We start from the raw sequence: 14500 nt of genomic DNA on the forward strand, positions 1-14500 counted from the left end.
TTTGGTTTCGATTCTCAATGGTGGCATACGAGTCATTTTTTTAAAAAACTTTTTAATTCATTACTATATATTGGGTCTAATATAATAAATACAAAATCTGCATTAATCAAAATATATTTAAGTGTATTTTACAACTGGGCAATGCCAACTGGCTTGCTAGTTTTTAAATAAAATCAAATTTTATGAGTTAAAGAAGAACAACTATCTTGCCCACAAAACAATCTAAAAGAAACAAATGGAGATAACTAAATAATTAAAACTTGCAAGATTTATGTTAAAATACTACAAATTCTCAATCGCTTAAAAACAATATAAGGGGAATTCTGGACATGAACCTTATTTTCTTTGAAGAATTTGTCTGAAAATCAGCAATGAAAATCTAGATATAATAATAGTAAAATGAAAACAATGGACATACCATGTCAAAGTTGGGTACTGAACCAGTGTAATCTTCATGTACGCCTTCGGTTAATAAACGTTTCTGGAGAAGAAAAAAGGTGGGGGTGATAAAAACATTTTAAGGGGTTTTGAAAAAGTTTTTTTTTTAAATTCACAAAGAAAATAAAAAATATGAAGGAAAAAAATGGACAAAACTATTTTCAAAAATACCCACAGGTAATGCATCTTGAGGATCGTCTTTTAAAGTTTTTCCTTTGGCGCTGAAAAAGTGAAATCAGAATATTTATTTACAGCATCATTTCTCAGAGTTTTTTTTTTTTTTTTTTTGTGCTTGTCCAGAATTTCTCCTGCATTAAAGAAAAGAAGGAAAATCTGTATGCTTTACATATCTGTGACAAAGAAAATATTGTACACCAAAAATCACGTAAATTAATCAAGTAGTTTTATTTTTAAATAAAAAATTTACATTTTGTAGCCAAACGAACATTTTGGAAACAAGGGAAATAACTCCAAATAATTAAAACTTGCAAAATTTTAAGAAGCTATTTTTTAAATGGGGGCATTGGAAAAACACAAATTCATTACAAAATGATTTTCTTTATAAAAATAAAACTACTTAATCAATTTTCTTTCCATCACAGGTACACACATCATACAGATTTTTCTTTAATTTTGTTTTTTTAATATAGGGAAAATCCTGGACGTTTTTTTTTTTTTTTTTTTTACAAAAGTCACTCAAACATAAGAGTTAATTTGATGGATAGGTTGTCAATTAAATGAAGAAAAATATTATGAACAGATTGAAAGCAACTCCATGTTGATTTTAGTGAAGCAATCAATTATGGAATAACAGAATAATGGAATGCCTGAGAATTGCGCAAAATAAATCAAAGTCAGATGATTGTACTGGAAAAAAAAAATAAATAAATAATTGCATTTATTTTATGGTAAAATAATTGTAAGGAAGTTTAGAAAACCAAATCATTTTTTTCTTTCTGATCCTTGTGGAAAGAGAAAAGTATGATATTGCTGACAGTTGCTGTAAAGTCTGAAATCGATGCATGTATTTGCATGATTGGTGCAAATTTTAAATAGAGTTTGGTCACATTTTTTTAAAAATCATTATTTCATATTATTGATTTCAATTACAATAAGACGTTTGTGTGGTAATGTACTTGTGATAAATGGAAAACACTTTGGCATTTATTCATATATATATATTTATTCATATATATATATATATATATATATATATATATATATATACAGTGATGATCATATTTATTGGCACGGTAAAATAAAAGTTAAATTTTGTCTAATAAATTCTAAAAAAGGGATTAAATTAAAGAAAATAACAAAGTATATTATGTATTTTTAACTGGCCTTTCCTATGCAGCAATCGGATTTTAGAAAAAATAAACAACAAAGGAACAACAAACATAATTGCAAAAAACCCTTGTTCAAAATTATTGGCACGATTTATTTAATAATCAATTGTATAGCCTTTGGCCTTGATTACCTTCCTCAGTCGCTTTTCATAGTTTACAACCAAGTTGTTGCACTCTTCAGTAGTAATTTTAGCCCACTCTTCCTGACAATAATCCTCCAATTGAATAAGATTCTTAGGCTTCCTTTGCATTACCCTCAATTTTAATGTTCTCCATAAATTTTCAATTGGATTAAGGTCTGGGCTTTGTGATGGCCACTCCAAAACATTAATATGATTGTCCTCAAGCCATTTCTTAGTCAGTTTAGCCGAATGCTTTGGGTCATTATCTTGCATGAACCACCAACGACGACCAAGTGAGAGCTCTTTAGCAGAGTCTTTCAGGTTTTCATCCAATATTTTAACATAATCTTCCTTTTTTATGCTACCTGTGACCTTAACAAGTCGCCCTGGTCCAGAGGCAGCAAAGGATCCCCAAAACATCAAACTGCCTCCACCGTGCTTCACTGTGGGTATGGTGTTCTTAGGCAGGAAAGCTTCGCCAGATTTTCTGTAAATATAAGACACTTTATTATGGCCAAATAACTCTATTTTCGTTTCGTCAGTCCATAGAACACGTTTCCAGAATGCAACATCTTTATCAATATGACGTTTTGCAAAGGCTAGCCTTGCTTTCAGGTGCATAGGCTTCAATAAGGGAGTCTTTCTCGGACGACATGCTTTTAAACCAGCTCTCTTCAAAACTCTACCAACTGTATGTCGAGATACATTCACTCCAGAGGTGCTCTGTTCATCAACAATCTCCCCAACAGAGATCCTTGGGTTTTGTTTTACTTGTCGAACAATTTTCCGTTCATCTCTTGGGGAAAGAATCCTTTTTCTCCCTCTACCCTCTAAACTCATAACGTGGCCTTGCGATTTGAACTTGTTTATTATGGCTCTAACAGTGGATTTGGGAAGGTTTAGCTTCTTTGAAATCTTATCATAGCCCTCCCCATTGGTATGGCATGCTACAACAAGCTTCCTGACGTCTTCGCTGTGTTCCTTAGTTTTAACCATGGCGATTGAAAATTATAATTTAGTCACTTATAATAGTTTAAATAAATCGCTATCTAAAAATTATCTGAAAAAAATTATTCACTGAATTAGCGTTAAACAAGCATAATATGGCTATAAAAAAGTTCAGAAAGCACGTAAACCGGAAATTGATTGATATTATACTGATACTAAAAGAAAAACAAAGCCGTGCCAATAATTTTGAACAAGGGTTTTTTGCAATTATGTTTGTTGTTCCTTTGTTATTTATTTTTTCTAAAATCCGATTGCTGCATCGGAAAGGCCAGTTAAAAATACATAATATACTTTATTTTCTTTAATTTAATCCCTTTTTTAGAATTTATTAGACAAAATTCAACTTTTATTTTACCGTGCCAATAAATATGATCATCACTGTATATATATATATATATATATATATATATATATATATATATACACACACACACACACACACATCCTATACTATATAAAACCAAGGTGTATTTATTTGAGTATAAATAAATATAAACCTGTTCAGTCATACAAAAGTTAACGAATAAAAAAATGTGCTAAAAATGTCCGCATGATTATATAGATAAGGTTTTCTCTCCTCTTCTTGAAACTCACCTAACGTATTCTTCACGGATAATTTTGAGCACTCGACGCACCATGTTTCCGATAACTGTTTCTGAAGGCTGAATAGATGTCAGGTTTTTGCCTTCCTCTCGAATTATGGTCATTAATTCTCTGAAAGTAAATGAAAAAGATTTTTTTTAAAAGGAGTGCAAACAATTAAAACTTGACTTTCCGAAAGTCAAGTTTTAATTGTTTTTATTGAAATCATATTAAAAAACAAAACAAAAAAAAAAAATGATAAAGATGCTGCAAAGTTTTAAATATAAACAAAAATAATTCTTAATTTAAATTGACTCCACTAAATTTATAGATTTTCTTTTACTTGTTTCCTCACAAAAAGAAATTAGATACAAGATCAGTTTTTACTTCAGAGAATACAGCTCTCCAAAGAGTGAGCACTCTAAACTGGAGATTATTTGGTTAAAAAAAAAAAAATTTGCTTGGTATGAATACATTTTTCATTATACATTCTTGCAAATTGAATGGATGGAATTTATTACTATTAAAGCAATCTTTTATGCTTTTTTTCTGTAATTTATCATGCCTTTTTCTGGTACATTTATTATGCCTTTTTTTCTGTACATTTGTTTATTGAATATTTTTTTATGTTTTTATGTATATTTATTATGCACATTACAGAGACCCAAGTGACCAATGGCAAAAAGCTTAAATTGAAATGCATTTCTCAACTAGAAGGGGCGGGGGCATTCTTCTACTCCCATTCTCTGCCCATTGAGAATTCTTTTGAAGGCAGACAAAACAAATCAAAACAAAACTGGAAGAGAAAGAGAAATAAAATCAGCAAAATAATGAAAAAAAAAAAAAAAGGATGCCTAACTATAAAGATTTTGTAATAAAAAAAAAATACAAAAAAAAACCGTTTTGAATCTATCTTTTTACAGGTTCAATGTGCATACGCAAGTAACTAAAAGTAATCAGTATCAACAAAAATCTGTCCTTTTATTATGGTTTGATATGCCGTTTTTTTTTTTTTTTTTACATGGAGGTCACCACTTATCAAGGCCCGGAAGCCACTCGGGGATAAGGGTTATTGCGTGTACAGTAATCAATGAGATAGTATTTTTGTAGTAATCGTTAGTATTGGAGATTTGATAGTGTGTCTTACTTAAGGGGGAGGTTTGTCAGGGATTTGTTTATGTTGGACTTGAAGACATCCAAGTTATAGTCAGGTGGGAAACAGGAAAACGGAAGAGAGTTCCACAGGCATGCAGTTCTAAGAAATTCTGCTCATGGAATCTACACTTGGATTTAAGCACAGATAAAGAGTGGGGAAAATTAATGACAGTAGTTTCAGCTAGACGGGTGCTTTTCGTGAAAGATTGGCAAGGAGGGACCAGAGATTGGAGCTCAGACGAATACTTGCCATGGAAATAATGATAAAACAAAGACAGGCTCGCAATGTTTTTTTCTGTGGGAGAGAGGCTGCAGGGAAGAGAAAAGGGCATCCTCCACTAAGCCACGAAGTCTATTTTGTACTCTGTCAAGGCAGGATAGGCTGTTTTTAGCAGCTCCTGCCCAGATGTGACAGCAATACTCCATCCTTGGATGTACTTGGCTTTTATACAGAGAGAATTGCATCAGTAGTGAGATATCTTCTGGAGAGGTAGAAGGATCCCACAATCCTCCCAGCGACCTTGGCAACAGACCTGATGTATGTGTTCCATTTCAGATTAGGAGTAAAGGTCAAACCCAGAAGCTTGTCAAAACATGGGGCCTCCCCAAGACGAGAGCCATCCATTTAAATTGATGCCAGATGGGGGTCAGAGCGTTGATGATGTAAAGATAGAAACTTGGTTTTGGATGCATTAAAAGTAACCAGCCACCTCTTCCCCCACTGTACCACGCGCTCAAGATCAGAGGAGAGAGAATCAGAGAGAACTTTGTCATTTACAGCCTTTGAAGTGTTGCCATAGATGGTCGTGTCATCAGCATAAATGTCAGCGGATGATTTAAGTATGTGTTTTGGGAGATCATTAATGTGGATCAGGAAGAGAGTTGGGCCCTGAACTCTAATTGATCCACATAAGATTTATTACTAAACTAAACTAATCATGAATTTCAGAATACAGTTACTAGGCATACAAGATGCCTTCAATAAATTTCCAGACTTTTTTCATATGGGTACTTTTATTGATAGTACACACATGAAACTCTAGTTTATTTTAAAGTAATCTCCTCCAGTTGCAATGCACTTGTTGTACAATTCCAACAACTTCTGGAAGGTCCCATGGAAGTCCTTTTATGTGAATCTTTCCATACGTTTCTGTGGAATTTTTTCCAAGTTTAAAACAGAATTTTATTGCATATAATTCTTTTAAAGTGTCCTCACGTCCAGATTGCATTTTTTGAAATTCACCAGCTGTGACAAACAGGCTTTATTCTAATTACTGCTGTAGCTGTTCATTTGAACCTGAAATCATAAAAATTGGCCAGTCAACTCATTAGATGTATAGCAATAACATACTGAATTTTCAAGAGTCTATGACAATTTTAAATGCCTGTACAAAAAAGTCTGGAAACTTATTTATAAGGGTAGGTAATGTAGTATTTTAAAGTGTTTTTAGTGATGAAGATAATATGGGCTCACCTTCCCATTTGAAGAATTGTAATATTTCAGATTTGCATTAAATTTGATCTATAATCAAACATTAATTAAGCAAGAAATTCTGAATTTTGATTTGTTATTAAGTTCTTTTAAATTTAAGTTTTATATTTCAGACATTTTCTAGAATAAAAACCATATAATGGATTTTGATAAAAATTGGAACAAGGATTCTAGATATAAGGTTTAGTATCATTATATATTGATTTTAAGGGACATAAAAGTGATCCAGAAGTTCAGAGAAGTAATTTTATCCCTATTGGAAGAGGTATTCCACCAGTTCCTTATACTTTTGAATAACATTGGCACAGATATACATTGATGACGGGTTCTTGTCCAGAATTCCCTCTATATTAAAAACCAAAAATAAAGAAAAATCTGTGACGAAACAAAAATACATTCCAAAAATCACGTAAATTGATCAAGTAATTATATTTTCATAAAAAAAATAATTTCTAAGTAATTAATGAGAATTTGTAGACATTACAATATAAATCTTACAAGTTTGAATTATGGTTAGTTATCTCCCTTTGCTTTGTTTAGCTAGTTTTCAAAATGGTGGCAAGACAGCCATTCTTTGGTGACTTATAAAATTTGATATTCTTAGTTAACAAAAAATAAATTTACCTGATTTTTGGAATATGATATCTTCATTTCGTCATAAGTGCGTACATTATACAGATCTTTTATTTTGTTTTATAATATATTATAAATTCTAGACAGGAACCATAATTTGTTATAAGTTTATGGAATATTTAAAGTTAATGTTTTTAATGGGAATTTGTAAAAAAAAATAAAAGAGACTTACTTTGCATTTTTCCATTCTTTCTGCGTTACAATTCCTATTAAAATGTCAAGGACATCAATGGCAACATCCTGTGTCTCAAGAAAACCTCTGGAGATAAAAAAAAAAAAAAAAAAAAAAAAAAAAAAAAAAGAGAATAAATGATAATTATTAGGTATTACAAACCAGCTTAGAGTTAAATGTGCAAAAATGGATGAATATAGTGAAGTTAGTGTTTCTTAATTTTTTAGATAAGGATTATTAATTTATATTATTCATACTACTGTTCTCATCTTTAGTGTTATTTTCATAACGTTTCGGTCGACGTAACCTCTGACCTTCTTTAGGTGTATCTTGTGAAACTCTGGAATCGTTCTTTAAAACTCAGGAATCTGTACGGAATTTTGAATGGAACCTTTTATTTAATCCACAGAGGTAGCATGCACTCACTGTTAGCCATGATTGGGTGGAAGGTGCGATTATATTCTTTGTATTACCCGCACCGAGGATTGAAACTTCCAGAAAAGTATCACTTACAATTGCATTTAATTAAGTACTTTATCCGTTGCATCATGGATACTTGTGGGCAGTGATGTTATAAGTAATTTTTTATTCAAATATTAAAGTTTTCCATAAATATAAATTTTCAAGTTATACAAGTAAAACACTGTTTTAGAAGTTCAATAAAGTTGGTCATAAAAACTAATTTTGTTAATGTTGTTTGAGTGTTGATGAAGTGTTTAGCATTTATCGATTCCATTTATTTTAATTCATAATATTAAAGTTGCAAATCAAACAATTGGTTCTAAATAATGTTTTTCGACAGCCCACTTGAGAACACTGATCATGCGGTGATAATGGTTGAAATCGCCCTAAACTCTAGACCCAAAACTGAAGAGCCAGTGCTCAAAACAACGAGATATTATAAAAAGAAGCTATCAGAGATCTTATCAGAGACGCCCCATGGGGAAATATTTTTTCTCTTCCTGCTGAACAGTGTGCAACCGAGACCACTGAATGGTTCAAAACTGCAATCGAAACGCATGTTCCCATGCGGAAATTCTATAGCAAGCCCCACTCTCCCCAATGGTTTACTTCGACTTGCGCAACTGCCATTGCTCAAAGGCAGCATGCATTCCGCAGGTTTAACCGACCTAAGTCCAGTTCAAACAGACAGAAGTACATAGAAGCTAGAAGTAACGTTAAGAAAGAAATAGCGACAGCTAAGAGGGAATTTACGGAAACCACTAAAAAACGCATCGAAGCACAAAAACTAGGAAGTCGTGACTTCTGGAAAATCTACAACAGTGTAGTAAATAATGGGCAATCAATAATTCCCCCACTAACCAACAATCACGAGGTTCTTTGCTCAGCAACCGAGAAGGCTAACATGCTTGCCAGTCAGTTTGCCTCAAACTCCACACTGGACCCTCTAAACCACCCCCTACCTCAATTTCCTATGCGAACAGACGCCACGCTAGACGATCTGATAATCACCCCTGCTCAGGTGCATGCTATCATAAAAAACCTTGACACTTCCAAAGCATGTGGACCCGACCTCATCCCAGCTGTGCTATTAAAAAAGTACTCAGCCGAAGTAGCTCCAGTTCTCTCCAAACTCTACAACAAATACCTTAATGAATCTTGCTTTCCGAGCTGTTGGAAAACTGCTTCTGTGGTACCAGTATTCAAGAATTCTGGCGAAAGAACTGACCCATTAAATTATCGCCCTATTAGCCTCCTCCCACTTTTTGCCAAAATATTTGAGACCTTAATTAACCATGCTCTAGTCCAGCACCTTACAGATGCTAAACTTCTGACCGACCATCAATATGGATTTAGACAAGCCCGTTCCACGGCAGACATCCTCACTGTAATCTCTGAACGCATATACCATTCACTGGACAAAGCGGGAGAGGGCAGAGCGGTAGCTCTAGATATATCTAAGGCTTTTGACAGGGTATGGCATGAGGGTCTCCTCAGGAAGATTAGATCTTACAGTATCACTGATAGAATACTTAACATAATTAAATCCTTCTTAGATAAGAGAAAAATCCAGGTTGTCCTCGACGGTCGTACATTTAAACATGATATAAATGCGGGAGTGCCCCAGGGATCTATCCTTGGACCTCTGCTGTTCCTGATATTCATAAATGACCTCCCCGACAAAATTGCCTCTGAGATGGGTATATATGCTGATGACACCACACTCTATAACAGCCATGACAGGAAAACAAATGAACATATATCTAAAGTAATGGCAGAAACACTAGAGGATGACCTCCAATCAGTAGTGGAATGGGGACAAAAATGGATGGTAACGTTCAATGCCACCAAGACAAAACTGGTTTCATTCAATAATTACAAGAAACCTTCTCTACCACCTATAGCAATGGCCAACGACTCTTTATCTGAGAGTCCATCTTTCAAGCTCCTTGGCCTAACGTTCACAGGAAACATGAGTTGGAACAATTACATCGAGGGCATTGCCAGGGCCGCTGCAAGGAAGGTGGGCTCTCTCTACCGTGCTAGAAAACTTCTAACACCCGAAAGTATCCTGTACCTCTATAAGGCCACTATTCGCCCATGTATGGAGTATTGCTGTCATATTTGGGCCGGTGCATCGGCTACTAGTCTCTCGCTCCTTGACAGGGTTCAAAAGAGAGTCGCAAATCTGATAGGCCCTAAACTGGCATCTAAACTTCAGCCTCTGTCCCATCGTCGAAACGTTGCATCCCTCTGCCTGTTCTACAAGTATTATAATGGTGAATGCTCTGAAGAACTGCAAGCACTTGTGCCCCCACGACGTGAACACCCTCGACAGACCCGACAAGCTGCAAAATCCCACCCCCACACTGTAGAGATCCCTAGATGTAAAAGATCTTTCTACTCCAGTAGTTTCTTCCCCAGAACTGCTAGACTTTGGAATTCCATTCCAGGTCACTGCTTCCCCAACTGTACTGACATGCATAAGTTCAAGTGCAACGTGAACCAACATCTCGCTGCCCTAATCCCTACATAGTACCCCAGTAGATGTTTCCTCTGATAGTAGCCCCCTACACCAAAGTGGCAATGTGCCTTGTTTGGGGTGAAAATGTAATTAAAAAAAAAAAAAAAAAAAAAAAAAGAGGATTTGGAACGTTGGAAATGTACAAATAGCAACAGAGTTCTAAATTTGCATTTCAATAGATGAAAAAGTAATTTGGGATGCTAAAAACAGTAGTATAAATATGGAGCTAAGAAAAGTAATTTTATTAAAATATCATATGATATATATACGTGAAATTACCATAAGATGAAAGTGTGGTATATATATATATATTACAATATAGAAATCCTTCACGTCATCACATTCAGTTTAATGTCTGTTTTACATGCTAGAATGTGTTGGACAACTTTAAGAAATTGACTTTGAAACAAGTCTTTATCCTTCTTTCTCTTAAATCTGCTTCATCCTGTGTTTTCTTTGGTCTTCCATCAGTAGATATATGGCATAATCATGCTGACACACCGGTTCTCATTTGATTACCAGAATTAAGCAACGTTGAGCCTAATCAATACCAGATGAGTGACCATTTGAGAATACCAGGCACCGTATGTAGAACAGTGAAACCTCTCCACAAGAACTGTAAAAACCTGACGTCATCATCCTCTCTGACAGGGATATACATGTAACAGGAGACCGCTTATGAATTTCATACTCCCATGAAACTTTCTCCCTGGGGGAAGCTGGTTCAACTGGTCTAAAGTGAAAGCCACTGGTATTTTTTTTCCATACCTCAATTGTTCTAAATCTAATTTATAAAACTATGTCTGTCTGCTTTCATGTTTTCAAACTCTGTCTTCTGAAACTAAAAGTTGCAGACCGGCGCAAGGGGCCTCAAATGATCGGATTTTTTAATGGACGGTTCTTTTAATTAGCCGGTTAAAATAGTTTTAAGGGGTCGAAATTTTAAAAATGATTATACATTTTGTACATTCATCTTAGTTTATTTTTAATCAATTTTTTTACTTTTGAAATCACTACTTAATAATAATAATATATATGAAATCTGGACAAATGAAAATGTCATATTTAATCGTATTTTATGACAGGGCAAAGCCAGGTGCCCCCTTTCCCCTCCCCGTTAGTATACTAATACTCTTGAAAGATGAATTCTAAATGAAACTGAAAATAAACCTGTAGCACTAACCCTAATGCAGGTTTAATCGGCTTTCCCCGAGGAAAGAAGTTTTATGGAAGTATGAAATTCACAAGTGATCCCCAGTCGCATTTATATCCCCATTAAGAGAGATAATGGCGTTAGGCTTTTTGCAACTCTTGCAGGGAGGTGTCAATGTCCCCTTACTTATAGAGCATAGTATCCCCAAATTTGTCACCCATCTCATACTGACCAGGCTCAATATTACTTAACTTTGGTGATTTAGCGAGAACTGGTTTGTCAACGTGATGATGCCACATAAAGGTGAATTCGGGATGCTGAAAACCTACACAAGTAAAAAAAAAAAAAAAATGCTTTCAAATCCACAATCTAGCATTTCTTTCTTCATATACATAAAAAATGCAGTCAGTTTTGTTTAAAATAATTTAAATGACATTTAAATCTGACAAGATTAATCTTTTTAAAATACAGAAAAAAAGATTTATGTGTTGTATTAATCAATATAATTTCATTGTAATATAATCACTTTTAATTCAAGTTTTTTCATGGTGGAGGGGAGTTTAACAACAACTAAAAAAGAAAACGTTTTACACTCATTAATTTTAAATAATTGAAAATTAAGAAAAATTGTCTTCTTAAAAATTAATTATAATTAATGTACACAAAAGAAATGGTTAAGTGCTCATCTGAGCTCCAATCTATGGTTACCCCCCCCCACTCCCTTGCCAAACTTTCATGAAAAACACTCGTCTAGCTGAAATCGTTATTAATAATTTCCCTCCTCTTTATCTGTGTCTAAACCTAAATGTGGATTCCATGAACAAAGTTTCTTTCTTAGAACTGTATGCCTGTAGAACTTGTTTCCTTGCTTTCCAGCTGACTACAATATGGTCGTCTTCACGTCCAATGTAAACAAGTTCTTGATGAGCCGTCCCCTTACATAATCCAATTTACCAAATTCCCACTACTAATGATTACTACGATATTGTCCCATTGATTATTGTACACTCATTAACCCCTTATCCCTGAGTGGCCTCAGGGCCTTGATAAGTGGTGACTCCTTTAATAAAAAAAATAAAAAAATGTAAATAATGGATTTGAGACCATTTTTTTTTTGTGTACATTTTCAGCATCCCAAATTCAGTTTTCAATTTCAGTTGGATTACCACTTTGTTGATTATAGTTGGCAGGAGACAAGTAGTAGATGATGATGAATGAGAAGGCAGATGAGAATTTGTTATTGTTATCATTATGGATGAAGTCTGGTCAATCGTTGTCATCATGATGAAATGATGCAAAATATCTGACAGATTCCTGTGATAAAGCTGCTGGCAGACCTCAGCTTGTCAAGTGATGAGGCTTAGCAGCCTTTTTATCTAGCTGAATGAGCTGCTTCTGATGACAATGTTTTGATGAGATCTGATGGGTGTAAAGTAAAAAACCTTATTTAAAATCAAATATTGGCATTCATTGCCACTCTGAATCCCCATTCACTCAAAGATCAATTGCTCCATTCTGCCTACACAGTGGTTCGCTTATTATTAATTATGACAATGCATAGATCTTTAAACAAAAGATTTTTTTTCGAATTGAATTTAAATGCCATTTTAATTTAAACAAAACTGGGAGCTTAATTAATGTATCTGAAGAAAGAAGACCATGGATTCAAAACCAGTTTTTCAATTCTGTAGGTTTTCAGTGTTTCAAAAGATCAGCAATTTAGTACTGTGCTATTGTTTAAATCTTATGTTGTATCTATATACAAATGCAATGTTTAAGTACAGAGAGGAACGATAAAATTGTTGCCCTAGAAAAGACATGATTCCATTTCAATTTGATGAAAACCGGATTTCTTTTTTTTTTTTGTTCCAGACCATCTACTAGTTGGCCAGTTGTGTACAAATTCCAAGAGCGATAGGAACCTTCTATCATATCTGAAAATGACACAATGGTCAACTAGCGAGATCGGAGATGCGCCACTGTACAACTTATGCTCGCTACTGATCCAAGTTATGACAACAGGACCATTGACAGCACCCTCAAAATGCAAATCCGGACGGTCAACACATTGGACAACCTACGGTTATGGTCATTGGTGTGGTTTAAAGTGAGAGCCACATCATGCCACCTCACATCTTCGAAGTCGGCTTGAAAGTCACCACCAAAGTGTACCTGGATGTGCTTAACAGTGTGGTGATCCCGTAGTGCAATCAGGTCGCCGCTAGCCGACCCTGAGTGTGGCAGCAGGACTCGGTGCCGGCCCATAACTCTAGAGACCTAGGCTTGGCTTTAGAAGGAGTACTAGCACTTTTATTTATTTTTTTTTTATTTAAATTTTACCCCAAACAAGGAACAGTGCCACTTTGAAGTAGGAGCCTACTATTGAGGACATAATTTGCAGGGGTATTATGAAGGGAGATGAGTAGCAAGATGTCTGTTCACATTACACTTGAACTTCTGCATGTCAGTACAGTTGGGAAAGCAGAATCCCGGAAGGGAGTTCCAAAGTCTAGCAGTTCTGGGGAAGAAGCTATTGGAGTAGAAGGCCTTCTTACACCTAAGGATCTCTTCTGTGAAGGTGTGGGATTTAGCTGTTTGTCGGGTTTGTGGGGAGGTATTCACATCAAGAGGGTACAAGTGCTTGTAGTTCGTCAGAGTATTCACCATTAAAGTCCTTGTAGAACAGGCAGAGGGATGCAACATTTCGTTGATGGGACAAAGGCTGAAGCCTAGATGACAGTTCAGGACCTATCAGGTTGGCAACTCTTTTGAACCCTGTCCAGGAGTGAGAGACAAGTAGCAGATGCACCAGCCTAAATATGACAACAGTACTCCATACATGGAGTACTTATAGAGGTACAGGATACTTTCTGGCATATATGGTTTTCTAGCACGGTAGAGAGACCTCACCTTGTTCGCAGCAGCCTTGGCAATGCTCTCAATGTATCTATTCCAGTTCATGTTCCCTGTAAACATTAGGCCGAGCAGTTTAAAAAAAATACTTTCAGGTAATGTGTTCTTGGCAATTGCTATTGGTGGTAGAGAAGGTTTATTGTAATTATTGAAGGAAACACACTTAGTCTTGGCAGCATTGAATGTGACCATCCATTTTTGTCCCCATCTCTCACTGATCCACCCTCCTCCCCTTTCCGGAACCCGCTAGACTACTTCGTTTAGTCATACATCGAGAACACCAACATGACCTCCCACAATACCAAAGCCAGCCTGATTGCCACCATCTGCCAAGTATTCATCGAGCTTTCGCCAGCACTTGTGGAAAAGGCATGCTCCCAGTTCCGGACCCAATAATAAAAATAAAGCTGTATTGTTGTTTCTTTAGGGCGACACTTATCATTCTACCCTGTATACACATTTTTTTGATGGGTGCTTCACCATCACGGACAAAGTTT

The 14500-nt window shown here is 35.2% G+C and overlaps 1 protein-coding gene across 1 annotated transcript in view; it reads right to left on the bottom strand.

The window, feature by feature from the left end:
• LOC145296671 (translation initiation factor eIF2B subunit beta-like) overlaps positions 1 to 14500 on the bottom strand; it is a 47471-nt gene that overhangs the window by 25474 nt on the left and 7497 nt on the right. The window contains exons 2-5 of the mRNA XM_080142617.1: positions 6952 to 7038; positions 3512 to 3631; positions 614 to 659; positions 419 to 481 (exon numbers count right to left, since the gene is read on the bottom strand). Coding sequence (XP_079998743.1) covers positions 419 to 481; positions 614 to 659; positions 3512 to 3631; positions 6952 to 7038 — 316 coding nt within the window. The remainder of the gene's footprint in view (positions 1 to 418; positions 482 to 613; positions 660 to 3511; positions 3632 to 6951; positions 7039 to 14500) is intronic.

The sequence above is a fragment of the Euprymna scolopes genome, chromosome 17 (assembly GCF_053919585.1).
Source record: "Euprymna scolopes isolate OS-2025 chromosome 17, ASM5391958v1, whole genome shotgun sequence".
NCBI classification, from domain to species: Eukaryota; Metazoa; Mollusca; class Cephalopoda; order Sepiida; family Sepiolidae; genus Euprymna; species Euprymna scolopes.